The sequence below is a fragment of the Vanessa atalanta genome, chromosome 8 (assembly GCF_905147765.1).
Source record: "Vanessa atalanta chromosome 8, ilVanAtal1.2, whole genome shotgun sequence".
Classification (NCBI taxonomy): domain Eukaryota; kingdom Metazoa; phylum Arthropoda; class Insecta; order Lepidoptera; family Nymphalidae; genus Vanessa; species Vanessa atalanta.
In genome coordinates this window covers 8405519-8427961 of record NC_061878.1, presented here as the reverse complement: position 1 = coordinate 8427961, position 22443 = coordinate 8405519, and the positions used below count along the sequence as shown (strand labels likewise).

Sequence of the window (22443 nt, the reverse complement as noted above, 5' to 3'; positions counted from 1 at the left end):
TGCCAAGCAATTACCGCCCGACGTCTTGCTAACGGAATTACTGAGCGGTTTCCATACAACCTGGATCAATATAGCTTTCTCGATTTATTTACTTGTAGGTATGTTCAATTAGAATTCACACGAGAAAAATATTTGTTTGAAATTACATGTATACTTTTGTATTATTATTTCAACCAAATAATTATTTCTTTAAATAAAATAATCTAGGTAGGTATGACTAATTTAACAAACAATATTTAATACTGTAAACTCAACATTACACTAATCAAACTGTTTACAAAAATAATATTGTATATTTTAGAAAAAATACGTGTTATTAAAGTTAGTAAACTAAATAATTTATATGTATATGTACCATGCATGTTTATTATTGTTTTTTTATTTAATTCCATTTTGCACCGCTACAAACAATCTTTGTACCTAAAGATAGATATATATATATATCTTATTAAGGATGACTGTTAAATATTGCATAGCGTTCAACGGTCTTTTTATGCAATTTAATTTAAGTTTTAACTGCATAAAAAAATATTCATATAAATAATGTTCAAATTATATTTGAAAAAAATCTTGTTTATGTGAAAGGTCCCTCTTGATTACAGACTGCTTGGCTGCAGCGAGACCACACATGCTACTGCACTGATTACATCTTTCGTAAACAGCTTTTACTACACACTTAACGTACTTACTTGAATATTATACCTGAACTTATGTGTTCGATCTGCTTTATTTAGAAAATATATGAAATATCTAAGAATCAAATTTTGTATCGCAATGAATTAGTTTAGTTAAGGGAAAACAAAGAAAAATCCATATTTTAAGAATACAATTAAAAGATTCAGGAACGTGCCGAGTTACATTATAATTATAAAAAAAGAAAAAAAAACTAATAAGGGGAATACAACTATTTAAAAAAAGGCAAGATAATATTATCAAATTTATTAAAAAACAAAAACAAGTTTTGATGCATAATTTAGAATAACAATTGTCAATTATAATTTGACATTGACAGCAGTTACAGCTATTATAATATAGTGTGCAGTATAGATTTTTCTAACTCATGAAACTATTATCTTAGTAGCGAAGTTAAGAAATGCTTCTTTTTTTACACCCGGACACACTGTACAACTCTACAGTGAGTTAAAATTTATGATTCCTAAGTATTTATCATACGAAATTGTCTCCAGTGAAATATTTCAAGAAGCAAAAGCATAAGAGCCAGTATCATTCCATAAGCAAGCATTAATAGAGCTGGATAAAAATCTGTCATATTAACAGAATCAAATGTACCGCCATGGACAATGCAAGCCGGTTTTTTTGCGTAGATTAAAAAATTTACTCGGGAATTTAATCCGTGCTCCTGGTTTCGAAATAATCTGTAAACGATGAATTTATTGATATTAATAATATTACACCTGCTTCAAATAACAAAATATCGCTAAGCTAAATTTTAAAATGTTAACATCTTCCTTTACAAATGAAAATGATTTTTTAAAATGACAACATTTTCCTTTTCAAATAAAAATGTTTGATTACATGAAAATTTAAAATAGCAAAACAATGAATTTACAGTAAGATCACTATTACTGAAAGTAAGTTATAAAATGTTCTCAATTTTGTTTTATTTTAATTTTTTTAAATGACAAAAAAAAAGAATATATCATTCCTGCTCGTTTGTGTTTTATTTTGGAAACAGACGTTTACACTACAATTCGATACTAGATAAAATAGCAAATAGCAGTTATTACCCAATTTTGTACATTTCTTTCAATGGAGATTTTTTGCGACAAGCTAGCCACGGCTTGTTTTCTTCGATATACTCTATTTCTTGTAGATCACATTTCTCGTGTTCTAGGAAATATTTCTCAACCAATTTGTATCCACCGCCAAGGAACATATTAAACGCAAACGGTTTCTATAATTGATAAATTGAACATCAGTTTGGTAATATGAAAGTAAAACACATTTATATATTTATATATCCCATAGCTTCGATTTAAACAATTAAAGTATTTTGTATTTATCAAAATAATGTAAAAGTTTTTTAACGATATTTTCTTCACTGCCGAGCACGAGATCCATTTAAGCTGTGAATATCAAGAAAATCTCTGCAATATTATAATTATCATAAAATTAAAAACTATGTACATTTTATAAATAATTGTTTGAGTCTGCAATCATATGAAGGCCTCTTTTTCTTTACAATAGCTTAAACAAATTGACGTCTCTTGTAATGAATTAATTTAGTATTAAATGAATAATGGAGTGGAATAAATATTAACTAAATAGACACGATATGCTTTTATTTACAAATAGACTATAAAAAATATCTTATCTTGTAGATATTTAATTTTAATTGCATAATTATTGATTAAGAATAATTGAAATCTTCGATGTTTTGTAAAAGAATATTTTTAGATAATTAAAAGATAAAATAATTGCTTATTTCCTCGGTTATTAATAATGTTTTTTTTTGTAATAATATATTGTAATGTTTTATTAATAAAAGCCGTCGATTTACCTTTTGCAATCTTCTCACTCCTTCTTCCAAACTCATAAAATTTGGCTTGTATCCGCGAGGTGCGATTTTCTTTTCGTAAATGGCTTTCTTAATTGGATCAGTTGCCGCCTAAAAGGGTTTGGGATGTTAAAAAAATATCAATAAAATATGTTGAGTTGTATGGATTAAATTGGCAGATGTCATAGTATCAGATAATATATAATATGAGAATTTAGCAGATTTTTTCGTTTGTTCGTCTAAAGTCTGAGGTTTGTTATTGAAAATGGTGGTAGACTTTTAATCTTGTGTAATTATTCTTTATTGAATTAAAATTGATTTTGACTTTGCAAATGTTTTTGTTACGTCATAAAAAAAAAAAAAAACAAAAGTTATTGTAGCCTACATCTTGAAACTACGTACCTATTGCACTTGTTTATTTAAATATTTATGAACACAATATAATACTTTTTACTTTTAATACGCATTATTTAATGAAATAGTAATTTAAAGTTTTTTATATACAACCAGGGATAAACATAGCACGGTGGCTTTAATGAACTCGTATATAACACCACCAGGTATTATAAATTGTATTATATTATATAACAAAATAAAATAAATCGTAAGAATAATTTTGTACTTATCTACACTAAAAATGTTGAATTGATTAGAAGTTTTCTTAACAATAAAAGGAATGTAGAAGACCTACCTAAGATATTTGCTGTACGATTTTACATTCAAATAAAATTTTATAAATATATAAAACAAAAATAGTCGTATGAGTGTTGATGTAATGACGACCTCCGTGGTCGAGTAGTGTGTACACCGGTTTTCATGGGTACGCTACTCTGAGGCCCCGGGTTCGATTACCGGCCGAGTCGTTGTAGAAAAAGTTCATTAATTTTCTATGTTGTCTCGGGTCTGGGTGTTTGTGGTACCGTCGTTACTTCTGATTTTCCATAGCACAAGTGCTTTAGCTACTTACATTGGGATCAGAGTAATGTACCTATGTGATGTTGTCCAATATTTATTTATAGATATAGTTTGTACAAAACAGAGGTATGAACGTCTGCTCACTTAGTTCTATACTGTTTCGTGACGAAGGAAAATATATTAAGGTAATTAAGTATTATTTTATCGTTAAGAACAATAATGAGAGCTTACTAAAAAGTGGTGTCTATTATACGGAGTTTCTTCAACTCCCAATTCCAGTTTAGAGTTCAATAAATCAGCCAATGTGTTTATCTGATTAGAGCTGGACTGCAGGAGTGCTACAATATTAGCTGAATACGACGTATATAAGAAAAGAAAAGCTAAGAACATTAGAAACATCACTACTCTTCCTAGAGTACCTGTAAAAAGATAAATAAATATATTATATAATACATTCTAGATCTTTCATAATACCTATAGATTTTTTTTTATATGACTTATGTTAAAATAAAAAAAAAAAATAGCTCAATAGTTATTAAAATAAATCATTTTAATTTTATTGAAGTTAAAATCGTGTTTCTAATGAAAAAATGTACCTTTAAGTTCGGTATAACTTCCTTGTTGGGTAATAGCGCCAATAACCATAAGCGCGATTTCACTTAAATTCGGTTTTAAAAATGTTTTATCTAGCTGCAAATCAAATGTTACATTATATAAAAACTAAGAATTGTTAGGGAAAAAGATTAAATCGACGATACAACAATTTGTTTTATTACTTAATCATAAACTTGCAGCATTCAATGTTACAAAGGAAAAAAATACAATAAGAAATGCAAGGCAGCAAGACCAGGAAAACGTAGAATAAATATTGCTAAAATAATTCATTATTAAGTTCTACGTGCCTTGTCGTGTATTCGCGAAACTGTTTAAATTGTTATTTTTAATTGATATTTTATGTTTATCTGTGACATTTTGTTTTTGTATCTGGTTGATTGTTGTCAAAATCGATAAAATGAAGAAGTGTATTTAAAAATAAATTTATAAAGAACTATTTAATACGAGCTTTGACCAAAATTACGAGGTCAATCATGACATAATTCGTTTAACAGGAAATATACAATATATTGCAACATTGCATACAAAAATAAAATAGAATAAATATTTCAGTGTACATGATGACATGTTTTATGTTTATTAAATTGTCCGGCTTGTTGGTCTCTTGGCTAGAAATGAGGTCGCAAATCACGAGGCCCTGGGTCAGGTAAAAGTTATTGCATTATCTTTCGAATCATTCTCATTATATTATTATTACTCCCGTGGCTCATAAAGCCATTGGTCCTGCGTTGATCCCTTTTCTGTTGTTTCGGATTTGTCGTCTCAACAGATTATTATTATTAGTGAGTGCGTCTGTGTGTGCGCTGACACATATCCACTATAAAATGACCTGCGTATTTGGCTGATCCATCTTGAGATAGACCGCCGCGCGTCGTGGCCGAAATCGGTCAGGACTATATCATCATCATGATATGATTATATACAAAAATCTATTTTATGTAACCGCCATTACGAAGCAGTGTATAGAGAATAATAATAATAACGAATAAAAAATTAATTGAAACATTAACGTTTCCGTTTTTTTTCTGATTTACATAACCGAGTTGCAAATATTGCCATTGTTGTCAATTACCTTCGTTATTTTATACAGCAATAATATTATATTATATCTCTTAAGTTGACAGGATATTAATAAATATAATTCATACAGTTTTCAATTTATTCATGATACCAGTAAATTAATAGTTATGGATCAATCCATAGTTATGTTTATAACAACTATTGTTGCATTAGGCTTTTGGTTACGTCATATAGCTTAGGATTCTTATATACTCATGATAGATCTACTCCTAGATTGACTCCAACCCAAATGTAAAGGATTACTATCAGTTTAAAAAGAAAATAATAAAGTAGGCATAAGATGACGATTAAAAAAAAGAAGTTTTTTAATCCTACTTCTAAAATTCTGATTCTGGCTGGTAATAAAAATATGCAATTACACACAAATAAAATAAAAATTACATTCTAAAAATTATTTACACCACAGGCACGGACAACATGTCTGCGGAGATATAAATACAACAAGAAAAAAATAGAATGTAACCTATTAATAAATGTTGCTACAACAAATAAAATATTTAAGCGATTTGACAGTTCAATGAACATTAATTGTTTATTACATCGAAAATTACATAAATGTTGCAATTAAACAAATAGTTCTATGTGTTATTATACAAATAACATTAACTTACCGTGTCAGGTTCATATTTAATACTTTCCCATCGTGCGTTGATGAATACTATAAGTAGCATTAATATGATAAGCCCGAAAATACAAAACCAAACTCGAGGCTTAAACGGTAAGATGAAAAGGTTGTTCTCATAGGATAGACTTGGTTGACGAAACACGAACTTAACCGTCGTACTCGTTGGATATGACAAGTAATCCAAAACTTTCAGCCGTTGTTTCGTGATGAAAACAACTGTACCTATAAGAAAATTATCATTAGAAAAATACATAAATATTAATGTAATAACTATTGTTCTTCGATACGGTATCAAGTGGAAGATTATGGTAAATAAGCCAAATTTTGGACCTTCTCTACCATACTGTTCCGTGGCTGGATTTAATTCGCTAATTTATTGCAAAATTAACAAAAGTTTAAGCAACATAAATCCCTTATAATACGATCCGCTACCTTCGGTTCGATCTTGTACAAGTGAAAGATCTAGTCTAGATCCGTGCCATAAGGGTATTTTGCCATTTGAGTTATGATTCCCCATGATCAGCATCTGAGTTCAGATTTCATTGGAATACTCTAAAAGTACCTGTAAGCTCAGCAACCTCGCGTACGATGTCTCCAATCATACCATTATACGATCCGTTAATAATATAGCCCCAATTGTCCGTGAAAATAAGGACTTGTGATGCATTCAGGAAATAGTACAAAGGATCCAATTGTCGAAAACTGGCTTTGGTTATGAAGTCTATGTGTAGATCCCTGGAATTTAACTTTATAATCAAAAATTATCACCGTTACTAAATAACGGGATAATTTAGCGGGTATTTAGTTAAGCAATTGTTTCTCTCTTTCTTACACTTTTGTTTTGACATTCGAAAGAAAAAAACAGCATTTTTTAATTTAACACCCCATAACAAAGGTTATAAGATTTAGCAATTTTATAGTAAACGTCAAAGGTTTAAATAATGATTTCGTTTAACTTATCTTAATTAAAATGTACAAGTTAATTCGTTAATTTTGTATTTTTTGTGTATGTAATCTTATTAAATATTTAAGCGACTTTGTTGTAAGACTCTTAGATAGATATCGCAAAACGCTGTTATAAAATGAGGTATGTCTTCAGGCATTAAGTCCGGCTTTTGTCCCATTAACTTTATGGTGGTCAATAAAGCATTTAAATAAATTATATAAATAAATGTATATTATTATTATAAAATATATATGTCGCCGCAAATATTATTTAGCTGTTAAGGTTAATTTTATTATACTCTAAATAAAATTATTGTAAATGTTAAAATGATTGTATGGTTAAAATATGCTCAGTATTGATTTTATAAAAATTGATTAATCGTGTAAATGAATTGTTAAAATTAATTATTTAGTTACTAATTAGATAATGCTACTGTAATTCGGTTTAAATTACTTTTAATTATTATCATTTAAAATTATTAAATTATTTTATAAAAAGAATTGTCAAAACCATTTTCTAATACAGTGATTTTATAACATCCGTTTGTTTAATAATGAAGTGTTTTTGTTATTGATGTCCGCCTCTGGTGGGGCGGGCGATTTAATAAAAGAGGGTTGATTTAAGTACGGGAGGCACTTTGCTACCGACTTCGGAAGAGAAAACATTGTAAGTAAAATCTATGTTGGTTAAATAAGAAAAAGCTGTGTTGATTAAATAAAACTAACTATTTTGAACTATTGCTTATTTTTGTTAATACTCACCTTTTTATTTTTAAATCAAATAAATGCCGACGATATCTTAAAGTTTCTTTTCAATATAAACATAAAATTGTTATAACTATAGCAGAGCCGATGACCAGAACAAGGTCAGCGGTTCTGCGTATTTTTTTTAAATAACTGCCTATCATAAATTCGATATATATATTTTTTTAATTTATTTTATGCGATCTGAATTTTTTTTTTTACAACACTAATTAACAAAAAAAATTTAATAGCTTTATTATTCTTCAAATATTGGAAGGGTATAACAACTAACAAAATAAGCGCTAATTGAAAAAAAATACTATTCAAAAATATTAATAATATTTTTAAACCAATAGGTAATAAAAAACTTTAATAAGAGTATTTTGAAAATTGTTTGAGATTATTACGGCATCGCTGCTATCGAGGGTTTTGATTTTTGTAGTGGCATTATATTCTTAACATACTGTAACCATGCCAGCATTGAAACCGAGGTTGGTTTCGACACTGGGTATTTGAAATAAAAAAGAGGGAACTATTTATATACTTACATAAAATATTGTGAATAAATATATTGCTAACCTCAGGTTAAATAATTGCTCCTTCGTTTCATTACTGGTAATGACTAAAGACGCGGCAATAGGTAAGCCCCCTAAATTTTTCCGTCGCATCGTTATTTCAACAGACATATCATTTGTTTTATTCAAACCCTGTCTAGCTGACCAAGTACCGAAGCTTTCTAGTTTCCATTCGCTGCTGTTAGATAGTTGTTTGTAAGCTGCAAATAGATGAACTTAACATAAACAAAATTTAATATATTTTTTTTCAATGTCTTAGTAATTATTCGTAAATAAGTCACGGCTGGGTAAAGCAGCTTAAGATATTTCGTTGCTATATTTTCATATTATTTATTAAATGGGCCTTAATTTGACTCGTGTTGAAAATTGGAATTAAGTGTGTCTGTTTCCTGCAGTTTACATATTGGTTAAAGCTTATAGGTTAGGTTACTTTCTTCTATAAACTAATAATCTAACGTAATACCTTATATTATTTATATATCGAGATAAATCTTATAAAAGTGCGAGATGAGAGGATTTTCTCCTTAAATACAGGGCAAAGTAGTATGAAGTTTCCGAACGGCATATAAATATGTAACGCCCAATCTAGTAGATTCATGCCGGTTAAAATAAATAATTTACTTATTTTATTTTTTTTAATTTCTAGCCTAAAAAGAAATAGAAGTACTTACGTAAATATAATGTGATAATATCGCCATTTCTCTCAGAAAGAATTACATGTGAATCGATTAATATATGAAAATGTTTTAGATCATTCAATGTATCTTCTTTATTTTTATCATATTCACCGATGATTAACCATCTGTATGGACTTCGAAATCTTTCTGTACCATTTGCCTGAATATTTAATACAAATAATAAAATGTATAGTCTAATTATACTTTAAGCTAATTCAGGACTGCCGATAATAATTGGAAAAATATATGTCTACTCTGCCCTTAATGCTATAACCTATTCCAATGGAAGTAGGGAAAAAGATGAACAAACCTTAGATTTGCTAATAGCTCAGCTATATCGTTCACTACTAAGAGTTTATGATTAATATGTCTTTATTTATAATACAACACTATTATACTCAACTACTTATTTCCACTTTAAATTTACTTAGTACTAAGTTTCGTCGACGTCCATAAAAACATTTTTCGCAAATCTATAGTGAATATCATAGATCAATCAAGATCTCGACCGATGATATCGCGTCAATTTGCTGCCAAATGTTGTTTATTTGGCATTTTTCCTGTTATGGTTGGATAGAGTATATGTATTTGGCACAAACAGCTAAATAGCCGTATAAATATACATTATACACTCATTTGTTATTTAATTGTTTCTTAATTAAATGAATGGTTACTTCATGCCATGTCGCATGCATGGATGTTCGGATTTTAAATGTTAAGATTTAAACCAAATGAAATCTCGACTAATGCTCGATATTCTTCAATAACAAATCGGTGAAGTTGCTCAAAAAGAGTGAAATTAATTTTGTTAATTTACAGCATTGATCTGTCATTTAGTTGGACTTTTCATCATCACATAACAGATGATATATCGTTTACCGTATATTCTACTATAACTGCGACATTATTTAAATTATGATTACATTATGTTTAAACTTACTTGTTCCATAAAGTGACTGCTATTAGGGCAATTTAAATCGGTAACTATTATTATATTTTGAATTGTATCAGCCCTTATGCTGCCAAAGTTAGTTACAAATTGTATAGGTTTTTGAGGTCCCACATAGTTAATTTCATTGATAAGTTCCATCTTCTTGGCTTTTTAAATAAAAATAAATAATATTAAATAAAATGATTTATTGATTTTTATTTACAGTCGAAGTGCTATCAAAGTTATGTATAATTAAATATGAATAAAACTACACATAGTAAAAACCCTTCATTATAATATAAATATTAACATCAATTATTCCAGGGTTTTTTTTTATATCAACAAATTGAACAATATTGTTGAATAAAAGTTTTGTTCATTTTTCGTTCGAATAAAACTATTTCAAACTATTTCAAATGGATTGGAATATCATCTCATCATTGATGAAGTTTTTTTTGTTATACAAGTGATAAATAATTAAAGTTGAATGAATCGCGAGTTTTATTCTCTAACGACAATAGAGACTACCACGCTACGAGATTTTTAGTAGTTTCAATATTTAGCGAGCGTGAAAACTTAAAAAAAAATCTGTTTAAATATTTATTAAATTTAAAATCTCACTTGGTTTCCAACAAACATTTGCTAAAACACTTGGAGGTCTGCTGTATGAGTTAATGACACTCGATAGCATTTTAATATCATTATTCCCAACGTAAGCCTGCACATTTAAGCAAGCTAAATTTATCAGTAGGAAGGTGTACTGTATCATCATGTGTGTCAGACTATATTAAAGATAACCTTTCGTATGTCTTTTATAATAGTAAATGTTACACAATACATCGATTTTCATTTCAGTCCGTATGATATTTAGTTATTCATTAGCCTAATTGGAGCCTTTAGTGGGTATTAAGTGTAATCAAGCCAGCTGCTAATCACATAGGCGGTATTGATCCGTATATAATTACTGGTAATCGTTCTGTTAATAAACAATACTTACATTAGCAGCCTGTAAATTTCCCACTGCTGGGCTAAGGCCTCCTTTCCCTTTGAGGAGAAGGTTTAGAGCATATTCCACCACGCTGCTGCTATGCGGGTTGGTGGAATACACATGTGGCAGAATTTCGTTAAAATTAGATAATTGCAGGTTCCCTCACGATGTTTTCCTTCACCGCCGAGCACGAGATGAATTATAAAAACAAATTAAGCACATGAAATTCAATAGTGCTTGCCTGGTTGAACCCGAAATCATCGGTTAAGATGCACGCGTTCTAACCACTGGGCCATCTCGGCTCGTTAAATAAATCTAAACTCACAACATTAATAGGTAACTTTTCATGCGTAACGCTGTAGGTAATTACGATGTAAAAAGGGTAGACTAAAAATAGTTTTGTAATTAGTAAAAAACACAATTATTTTAGAACACCGTGACTTATTGTTTACACGAAGTGAGATTTATTTAGTTCAGAACAATTATATTAAATTCTTAGTGTATGTATTATAATATAATATTTTTACATACTCGTAGGTACTTAATTTTTACGTACAACAGTTTTTGATAGTCCCATCCCATTTGTAGTATGTACTATCTGAATTGCGTTTTTTTTTAAAATAGTTTAAATTTTTGTGATTGGATGTGTTTTTATGTAGAATTATAATTAAACTTTGTAAAGACAATTCAATATTGAAGAAGAACATATGCTTCTATCATTACAAAGTTTGAGATGCATTTTTTTCATAACGAACAGACGGTGTAACTTGCAGTAAGTAGCACGTTGTCGAAACACTCAAAACAAGGCAACTTAGGGATGTGTTGCCGACACCACAAAAACCAGAATACTCGATATATATAAACACCCCTTAGCATTCATCTAATGTGCATTTCACGCACATTAGATCAGTTGTTACCAACTATATGAATTCCTGAGGTAAAACCATGATGTCCTCGTAACATTTCCCATTTTAAAGATGGTAAAACACACATTAGATTCAATATTTTTCCGGAAATATATTCGATGATACAAATAGCTCGGTATTGGATGAAGTCAAGAGGTTACGGTTCGTATTTGATACATAAAATTAATTGTGAACTTAAGATCGAAATTCAAAATCCAATAATTAAACGAAAATCAAACATTAAAAAAAAACAGAATCTTAAAAAATCAGTCTAAGTATACTTCTATGCATTAAGTTAATGCTTACTTTTCCCTGCCCGTGTCTCAATCCATTTGGGGTCGACGCAACATGTACTTTCCTTCCATCCTCCTCTATTATTTATCATCTGTTCGTTGACATCCATCCCTCTCATATCCCTAATCAAACACTCCATACGTATCTTCTTAGATCGTCCACTTCCCCTTCCTCCCTCTCTCATGCTCACTCGTCATCACTATTTGAATGCAAATTGAAATAAAATAAAAATACGCTTTTTAATATAACTTCACTTCTGCATTAGTTATACTAACTCTGTTCGTCTTCAATTACATCTTCTTGCTAAGTTTCAAATTAGTTAAAATCTGCTTCTTCTTTCATATATTTTTAATAAATAAGCGCTGACTTCGTTATTTAAATAAATGTTAAGCTATGAAGTGTGTAAAAATAGTATAAATTGTATTATGTCATCGACGTGTCGTTTCGTTATAGAAAAACACAACATATTATTAAAAAGTCATTGGTGCTTAGCATATGTGTAATTACCTATCCAATTTTAAAATGACTACTTTTTATATTTTAAATAACTTGTAAATTTTACTAAATATACAATATAACAATTACTATTTATGTGAAGAAACTGCTTTGTTAATTTTACTTAGTTTTTAGCACTTTGTCATTTATCGTGCTAATTATTCGGTGCCTATTGTGATGTATAATTTCTATTATAGTTACAACAACAGCAAGGAGAGCTCCATACGTTAGTAACAATAATGCCGGATAACAGTCCACCATACTAACGGACACGAAATTAGCCTGTCTTCCAACGCATTTAGGGCGCTTTTCGTATAATAGATGATTTTCTCTCTGCTGCAGGCCATGTTCTTGAAGACGTTTTGTTCTTGAAAATATATAAGGAAATATATTATCTGTAAACACTATATCATGCTTCTTTATATCGGAAATAAACTATTAGCACACTAAAGATATCAGTGACGCGCAATTCAAACAGTTTTTCCTTCTAGCTTACCCAATTTTGAACATTTCCATGAACTGTGTGTTTTTTCTAACTGCAAGCCACGGGTCGATTACTCGTAAATATTGAATTTCTTTGAGACCACATTTTTCTCCTTCTTCGAAATACTTTCCAACAAATTTGTAACCCACGCCTGTTTCCATATGAAAAGCGAACAGTCCCTGTACAAAAAAAAACTTAATAAAAATGTTTTAAGCTTTGGAAGTGTAAAACACGAATTCATCAATTAATTGAAATTCAATAAACGTTGGTACTTAGTAACCATTTAAGGAAATTTGTATAAGGATGTTTAGCGAAGATATATTCATTCGGCAACTGGCTTTTCGGATATATATCCTCAAGATAATTTACATAAGCCGGAAGTGTAAAAGGGTATCGCTTAACATTAACAATGTATTCGTATTGACAAAGAATATACAATTATTTCCAATAAAACAACATTTCCTACAATGATTATGATTAATGATTAACTGGCTTTCAGGATGTATAATACTTACTTTTTTCATTTCTTTTACTCCTTTTTCCATACTTATGAATCGGGGCTCCGTTCCAGGTGGAGCGACTTTAGTTTTATAAATAGCTCTACGTACAGGTTCGGTCTCCGTCTGAAGTTCAGTTGTAAAAATATACTTAGCTGATAATTAATTAATACTTTAATATTGTCAAATAAGTAACAATGAAGTTTACTCTTGATAATTAATTCAAGTTAAATGAGATTATATGAAAAGGTCATTCTTAAAACTCTAAAGGTCATGTATTTATGTGTCAAATATTATATTAAATCTTTGATGGTGAAAAAGTACATTAAAAAAATGTTAATAATAAAAAAGTACCTTAAAGTAATGTCTATTGAAAACTGTGTCATGAACGCCAAACTTAATCCTCGAATGCAACAAATCTTCTAAAGTCCTAATTTGTGAAGAGCTGGACTGTAGTAAGGCGACGATATTTGCAGAATATGATGTGTATAGAAATGTTAGCGCCACGAAGAGTAATAGCAACACCATACGACCGAGAGCTCCTAGTTGTTAACATAATAATATTTTACTACTAATTATTAAATACATTATAATAGTAAAATAAATAACGGATTTCACTATTTTCATTGCTCGCTGTATTTCGTAACGACTATAGCTTATTGTTTCACCCGAGTTACAATTGAATACATACTATTAAAGCATGTTTCATATATGTAGATATATACTTCTGACCGATTTTGACTATGGCCGCCACACTCAACAAATAATTTGCAGGTTGGAGATTTGCTTGGGACGTATTGTGGTGCAGACGGATGTACGAAAACATTAGTGCACTCTCTTCCCTTACTTTCTTCAAATCTGATACGACCAGAAAGACAGGAAGAGAAAGAAAAAATTACGATAGATAAAATTTTTTTGTGATGCTACTATTGGTTATAAGATAGTTAATGGTTGTAAGAAACTAACCTTCGCTAACAATTAGTATTACTAACGCAAAATTGTCATTTAAATTGGACTTGTAATCCCTGAAATTATAGTTTTAACCCATACAACCTCTTCGGATATTATTATATAGGTTATGATGTAGATTCCCTTGACTATCTCTATATCTAATGGCTATGTATAAGGCTGCACATCCCGAGGACTTTCGTTGAGTTATTGTTTTTCTTACGAAAAACCCAAAAACCTCCGTGAACGAAATTGATCAGGACGAAACTTGATACAGATAATAAATAAATAATAATATATTATTATATTTTTTTTAGTATTGCCATGTTTTCTTCTTCATTTACCTTTTAATTCAACTGTGCTTCCTTGTTGACACGCAGCTCCAAATGTGAAGAGAGCCACATCGATTACATTCGGCCTCAAAACTCCACTTTCTATCTTCTATTTGACAAAATTTTAGGGTCAATAATGTTTTCAATTCCTTAATTCATTAAAAGATGCTTTTTAAAAAGTATCCACGTAGAAACTTTACCTTTTTAGTTGACTTTTTCTGTTTCCATTCCCATACAGTAACTAAGCAAATTACCAAATACAGTATACAAATTAAGGCAATAGAACCATACCATAACGAATAATTGAACGATAAAAGGAACAAATTATTTTCGTATGAAAGTTTCGGTTGCTGGAAAACGAATTTGGAGCGAGTTGGCGTTGGGCTAGAGATGTACTCGACTATCGATAAACGTTCCGAAGTAAGAAACATTGGTGATCCTGAAATTATTGACGAATGTAGAATACAATAAGATTATCGTAAATATATTATTTTATGATATAGAGACGTGGGCAGGTAATGGGTACCAGATGGTAAGTCGTCACCACCGCCACAGACATTGGTGCAACAACAAAGATGTTATGTCCCGTATGCTTATTGTTACAGTAGCTCACTCATTCTTATAAACGGAACACAATAACACTAAGTACTGTTATTTGGTGGAAACAAATCTGATGAGGGGTGGCAACTGCCCAGAAGGGCCTACACAAATCCCTACCACGAAGTAAAATTACGTGACGATCGATCCCTTTTTAAAAGTGGTTCATCTATTTGTCTTTTTTGGTTCACATATTTATTTAAGTCATATTGGTATGCTTAAGATGTATTAATAAATAATGGGTACAATGATTGCAATGATTACGTTGAGCATCGTATTGCATTTACCTCCTATATCAACCTCCTCTCTCTCCAAATACCCCGTCATACCATTCCATGTGTTGTTTTGACTGTAGCCCCACGTGTCAGTAAAGAAGTATTTTCTGCTTGCGTTGAGGAAATCCATTAGTTGGTTTGTCGTCGGAAAATTTACTTTTGTTATAGTGTCAATATGGTCGTTCCTAAAGATTTTAAAAATTTACATTAAATACTTTTAAGTTCATTTTAAAATTATTTATATCATAATTAAAAATATACTAATATTTATAAATACATTATATTGATTTAACTACACGTAACCGGGAAATGTCTTATAACTAAAAGGGAAATAAAGTGTTCGAATGGAAACCACGATACGAAAAATGCATAGGACGTCCCTTTGACAGCAGCCACCTTTCAGGGAGGAAAGACAGGAATGGTGTCAATTAAGGGATTCCTATATCTAGAAGTGAAACTTCAACAGACGTATAGATGATGAATGGAACAGCTAAATATTTAATTCTTACACTTCATCAGTTAAATGATTAAAGCTGTCATTGTCTGTCAGCACGTAGCAAATTTTTAATTCGTAGCCATCTAAATTCATTCTTCTCAATGCCGTAACTTCAGCCTGATTAACGGACTTTTGGAATCCATTGCTGCTGTTCCAGTGGTTATATAATTCAGTTATATAACCAGACTCCGGGCCAATTTTATAAACTAAAATTTAAATAAGTATAATTGTTGTAATTTAATATGCTTTACGAGAAGTTGGTAAGGTTGTGCGCAATGCCGTATACCTAACTCTGCCTTGCTGATTACGGGACTATATTGTACCCAAAACCTCGGGATCATAGATCATAGTCATATAAATAAGCCAATAAGCGAACGAGATTGTTATCCCAAAAAAATAAATACATACATTCATAAGAAATTAACCTACTTGTGGAACGGATTCTTATTTAATCTATTATATTAATTAAATAATATTTAAGTCTTAACCTTTGTGGTAATGACTACGATCCTATTGAGATTATGCGTCGGAGTTAATTAATATAGCAGTATTCATAAATATGATTGTAAAGTCAAAACACGAGATAATGTTTATATTATGTTATTTTGTTTTACGAGGATAATTTTTTTCCTGATATATTTAGGCGGATGACAAATCGACCACCTGATGGTAAGTGGTCACCACCGCCCATAGACATTAGCGCTGTAAGAAATATTAACCATTCCTTAAATCACTAATGCGCCATCTACCTTGAGAGCTAGGATGTTATGTCCCTTGTGCCTGTACTGGCTCACTCAACCTTCAAACCGGAATACAATACTGCAATGCTACGTATTGCTGCTTGGAGGTAGAATATATGATTATTGCTCTAGGTAGCAATCAATAGCAATAATAAGCACCAGACGATCTTGCACAAACACCCTATTAAGACTTCTTCTAATAGCATAAATAAAAAGAAATACTCAACTGGTGACGAGAGGGATTCATTTTCCAAAAAGAGAATCGACATTTGCGATTCAACAGAAAACTTAGCAAAGATTCTTGCAACCGCGCGCGGTCATCATTTGTTCAGTAGTTTCTTATTTTGGTACATACTTATTACATATCTCAATGTAAATAATTCATATGTAATTTAAGTTCTACTAACAATTATGATTAGTGAATATGAAAAAAATACTTACTGCGATATATTATATAATAATGATTTTCAATTTCCCGAATAACAAAAACTTCAGTGTCAATTAGAATGTCTATTTGTGTAATACTTTCTTGTAAAATACTTAGATTTTCGGATGCATTTTGAAATCTATCGATTAATATCCAACGAAAAGGCGAACGAAACATTTTCGCCTCATCATACTTTAAACAAGAAAATTAAAGATATATTAATAATTAAATTAAAAAAATATATATATTTTGTTTCATAAAATTAAACTGAAATTGTTACCTTTTTTAACGAATTTACAACATCAGGACAATTTAAATCGGCCAAGAATAAAATACGTTGTTTATGTGCAAATTGAAGATCAACATCGCCAGGATTTATAAATTGTATCATGTATTTGTGGTCACCATTTCTTTCAAATAGTTGTATTTTTGCAACTGCCAAATCATAACAAAATATGGATGTTAATTATATACTTGTTTTTTTTTTATATTTCAGCGAAAGAAAATCTTAAAGACGTAGGTGATACGCATATATATGTGTTCCCTCTTAAAGAGCCAAGGGAGGGGGAATAGGAATCAATTTAAATTACACTCAAAATAAACTTACTCATAGGTACGGGTAAAGCTTCAGGTTCTGCTAGTAATATATAAAATACAATGTCTATGTAATTAAAAGTATTCTTACATAATGGCCAGCATGTTATGGCGAGAATTGACGACGGTTTTTCTAAATTTTCAATCATATTCATCAGCAGCCTGATATTCACACCTGCTTCGAAACAAAATATACATCGCAAGAATAATATCAAACTAACAAATATGACTTTCTTCATAGCGACGAAACGCGCCTGAGTTTATATGAAAAATGAAATAAAGTTAAGTCAATACGTTTCATATCATTCTTTATTCTCGAAAATGAGTTTGCACAATAAAGTGACCAATTTTTGTTCTTCCTTTTATAAAATTCAATGTTTGTTAATAAATAACTCGATAAGCAAGCAAAGATTTTGAATAAATAATAAGTTGATATCGACCGTGTGTACTTTTTTTCTTGCATATTGTTTATGCAATAACGGGAAACTTTTGGGATCTACCTGATATGAAAATAAAAACAAGTAGACGTTTTCATTGTGATTACGAGCGACTAATTATATTATCAGCTAATTATCTAATTGTGACATGTTTTATTATGAAATACGGAAACCAGTTTGGAATCAATAAATATTATATTCGAATGTTTAATTTTCAATTAGTTGACATATTTTTTTATTTTTTAAGTTGAATACGTATTAGATAAAAAACTAAACCTCATTATTATTAATATTAAAAAAGATACATGATTATATTAATAGATAGATTATATTTGTATTCCATTTACTTACATCCGGATAGTCTCATCATGATATTGCCATGACATATGACATTGCAGAATTATTCTTATTTTCTGCCGCTAATAAAATAAAATAATATCACAATAACACAACACAGTAAAAAAATTAAGATCGAACGAAAAAAAAAATGGTTGAATAAATTATCCCCATTTTCGATACAGATGAAATATAATTGATAACAAACAAATTACACTTACTTAAATAAAATATTAATTTAAGATTGCTTAATGGTATTTTCCGGTGCTTAAATAAACAAAGAAATTGGGGAATAGAGAATAGTCGTTAACCTTTAAAACATTAATGTTATAAATGTGTTTACACAAAGGTAATTCGGTAGTAGTAATTTTCCGTAAATCTATTGTTTATATCAATTGTCTTATATATACTTATAATATAATATAATATACTCTTTCCTTTATCAGCTAGTGAGTATATTAAAATATTAAATTATATAACGTCCCTGAGATAGTCCAGTCTTGTTTATGAGTTTGTTAGTGATGTACTTCTATAAACTGGTTTATTTATAAAACTTCGATGATAATATTATTCGTTTAGTTTTGTGTGTAGTGTTTTATTCAATCGAAAGTGCTGTGTTATAATAATTACGATTACGGATTAAATAGTAGCTATGAATGCTATTGAAAGATTAATATTGGCCGTTAAATCTCAAAGGACGTTTGAAATAAATACACCGTCAACGTCGGAGTGCACGCCGCTGCTCGGAAATGTTTCGAAAACAAAATCATGTGAGTAATTTTCGTAATGATATGATTGACAATAAACAAACTAGGTTGTCGTTTATTTATTTTTTTGGTTTCGATACGATATCAATATGCAAAAATTCTAAAAGTATTTAATTTTTGAATCATTTTATAATTCGATTATTGTTTAAATAGGTTATATTTAAAAAAAAAACCTTACACATAAACATAAAAAAGTAAAGTAAACAGTCAATTAAGTTTATTAAGTTACTCATCTAACCTTAAAAAATAATTTCTTAACTTTATCGCGTTAGGAATGTGAATTTTATCTTTTAATAGCTAATAATTTCATGAGATAATAATAAAATTAATATCTTTAATAGCTCAAGTCTTGAGTTGTTTAAACAAGTTATAATAATTCTAAAAAGGCCTCCCACAAGTCACTCAACTAACGTACCCACTACATAGAATATGAAATGTTATACAATTATATATCTTCGTGTTTTAAAGTAAACAATTAAATAATAATACAGTTCACGGTCTTTTAATAATAATATTTCATTACGTGTGACTATTATTCCAATAATCATAACATTGACATGGCCCTAAACAATTATCAGGGATATTATGTATTCGGTCATAACTTTTGATAATAAGTTCATTGCCCCGCTATCGCCCCTGCTGTTGCACTTTGGTGCAAGGAAAATGCAATACTTGCGATGTCAAATCCGATTTAGTACAACAATCTCTAAATGAAAATCATTTTAATATTACTTTAAAGTTAAGGTATACGTTACATTTTGCTTATTAAACGTCGAGTTTATATCGCAAGTTTGGAATGAAATAAATCGGACCAAAGAAGAACCGGCGAAAAAAATTAAGCAACCGATGCACGATTCACGTTTTTTATGAAACAGTAAAATGTCGTCTGTCCGTTATATTAAATGTGTAGAATATAACTGATATGATTGCCGTTTCCAGCGTTACTAATTATTGACATTTAATATGTCATATGACAAACGGAAGCTTATTTCAAACCATTTTTCTTAAAATGTAGCTACCGGAATTTCTGCCTGATAGCCGTATATAGTCGAGGATACTTATCAAGAGTGTAGAAGATGTAATGTAATGTAAGTATGAACGATGACGTAATGTGATTATGTGGTGGTCTAGGATTTGAAGACATAGGCATATAAATTTTGTTGCAAATAAAGCTGGAAACAGCTATTATACTTACATTATTGTCGAATAAAAAAATTGAAATGTTTTTAGTGTTAAATCATATGTATAATATTTTGATGATGTTATGATGATGACCGGAATGAGCTCAGACCGGAGTTAGAGGTCAAGAGGCCCTGGGGCAACAGAAAAGTGGAAGCCCCTATTTATAAGTTTATAAATAAATTTGAACATATTCGGTGTCTGTCAGGTTTTAAATGTATAATTTATTTAAAAATGAGAACATATATTCTCTCTTCTTTTTGTATAAATAACTTTTAAAATAGTAATTAATCAACGACAAAAATCCTATACTTGTAGTTTGCTGTATTAACAAATATAGTACATTAACTCATCCCCTCTATTTCTGAGACCACAGAGCGGTTGCCCCTGTTGCCCTACCTAAATCTGGCGTTAGACAGGACCAACGTCCTTCCGTCTTTCCGTAGCATGGGAGTGACTTACATCTTCCTGACTAGAGGTTATTGAATTATTTCGATATAATGACGTTGGGTTTTACCTACCAAACTCTACTTGATATTTTCTTAATTTCATTTATGAAATGCGCCTACGCGAAGCCGGGGCAAATTTTGTAACTACATATTACAATTTACGTACAAGTTCATTTATATTTTTTTAATAATACATTATATAATAGTTAAATTAAAATAATAAGGTAAAATACTAGATAAAAATAATGAAATAAGATATTACACACTTGACCTCAACAGATAAAACAATACAGATAAGCAAACGTTCATGCACTTTCACAATAGAAACAGTGGAAAGATACCAAAAATAATTTTTAATTTTATATATTTTACTGTAAATTATGACAGAGTCTGGCACAGAAGTCTTCTCTCCAAGCTGCCGGCATACGGTCTGCCGGTTCAGCTCTGCACCTGGATTGCTAGCTTCCTACACAAGCGCAGCCTTCGCGTTCTAGTTGATGGTTGCGCTTCAAAATCCCATGTAGTGAATGCTGGAGTCCCCCAGGGGTCTGTGATATCCCCCACGCTCTTTCTTCTGCATATCAATGATATGCTCTCTCTCGGGAACATACATTGCTATGCAGATGACAGTACAGTGCACGGGGGATACCACGGACGCGCAGCGGCTGGACGGGCGGAAACTGAGGAGAGACGGAGGGATCTTGTTGTTGAGCTCGATAGGACGTTAGGACTCATCGCCAAATGGGGCTCTGACAATCTTGTTGAGTTTAACGCCAAGAAAACACAGGTGTGCGCTCTCACAGCGAAAAAGTCACCATTTTCCCCTCCTCCTTCCCTCTGTGGCACCACGCTGGAGATACATAGCAAAGTCGCCATACTGGGAATCGACGTTCGGTGCGACCTCAATCCAAGGGATCACATCGAGGCTGTTATAAAAACAGCCTCACGTAAACTCGGAGTCCTGAACAAGGTGCGGCGTTTTTTCACGCCTGCTCAACTGCTCCTGCTGTATAAAACACAGGTACGGTCCTGCGTTGAATATTGCTCGCACCTCTGGGATGGCTCCGCTAAGTACCTACTGGAGGCCTTGGATCGGTTGCAGCGACGTGCGGTTCGCATTATTGGCGATGTAAAGGTCACCAACACCCTCGAGCCTTTACAATTGCGTCGAGAGATAGCAGCACTCAGCGCTTTCTATCGAATGTGTCACGGCGAGTGCTCAGAGGAACTATTCTCCCTTATTCCTGCTTCCCCTTTCCTTCACAAGTCCACGCGTGCTGGTTCTCGATGTCACCGCCTAACTGTGACATCAATTCCATCGCGTACAAAGAAATTTGGCAACTCTTTTCTTTGTCGCACTTCCAAAACATGGAATTCTTTACCAGCGCACGTATTCCCCTCCTCTTATGACCTGGGTTCCTTCAAGCGAGGCGTGAAGAGGCATCTTGCGGGCCGGCAAGGCGGGGGCGGCTAGAGCAGATCACCTTTCCCAACTGCACTAGCCGTCGTCGCGTTTGGACTCTGCTACCACTTACCATCAGGTGGAGCAGAGTCATTTGCCCTCCCGGGCAATAAAAA

General features: G+C 31.1%; 2 protein-coding genes across 2 annotated transcripts in view; one reads left to right on the top strand and one right to left on the bottom strand.

Annotated features, from left to right (window-relative positions):
• Positions 1-1116: 1116 nt before the first annotated feature.
• Positions 1117-17280, bottom strand: LOC125065920 (ionotropic receptor 75a-like). Its single transcript, XM_047673779.1, has 19 exons — positions 17118-17280; positions 15950-16142; positions 15453-15625; positions 14756-15007; positions 14581-14670; positions 13643-13830; positions 13307-13414; positions 12804-12970; positions 12432-12674; positions 9635-9713; positions 8689-8854; positions 8022-8217; positions 6316-6488; positions 5736-5975; positions 4030-4119; positions 3665-3852; positions 2522-2629; positions 1749-1915; positions 1117-1376 (listed from the first exon to the last, which is right to left on the bottom strand). The coding sequence occupies exons 1-19, from the start codon at positions 17278-17280 to the stop codon at positions 1157-1159; spliced, it is 3204 nt and encodes a 1067-aa protein (XP_047529735.1). The 3' UTR covers positions 1117-1156.
• A 1688-nt stretch (positions 17281-18968) lies between these two features.
• Positions 18969-22443, top strand: part of LOC125065570 (putative inorganic phosphate cotransporter) — a 47596-nt gene continuing 44121 nt past the window's right edge. The window contains exon 1 of the mRNA XM_047673251.1: positions 18969-19240. Coding sequence (XP_047529207.1) covers positions 19123-19240 — 118 coding nt within the window. The 5' untranslated portion in view covers positions 18969-19122. The remainder of the gene's footprint in view (positions 19241-22443) is intronic.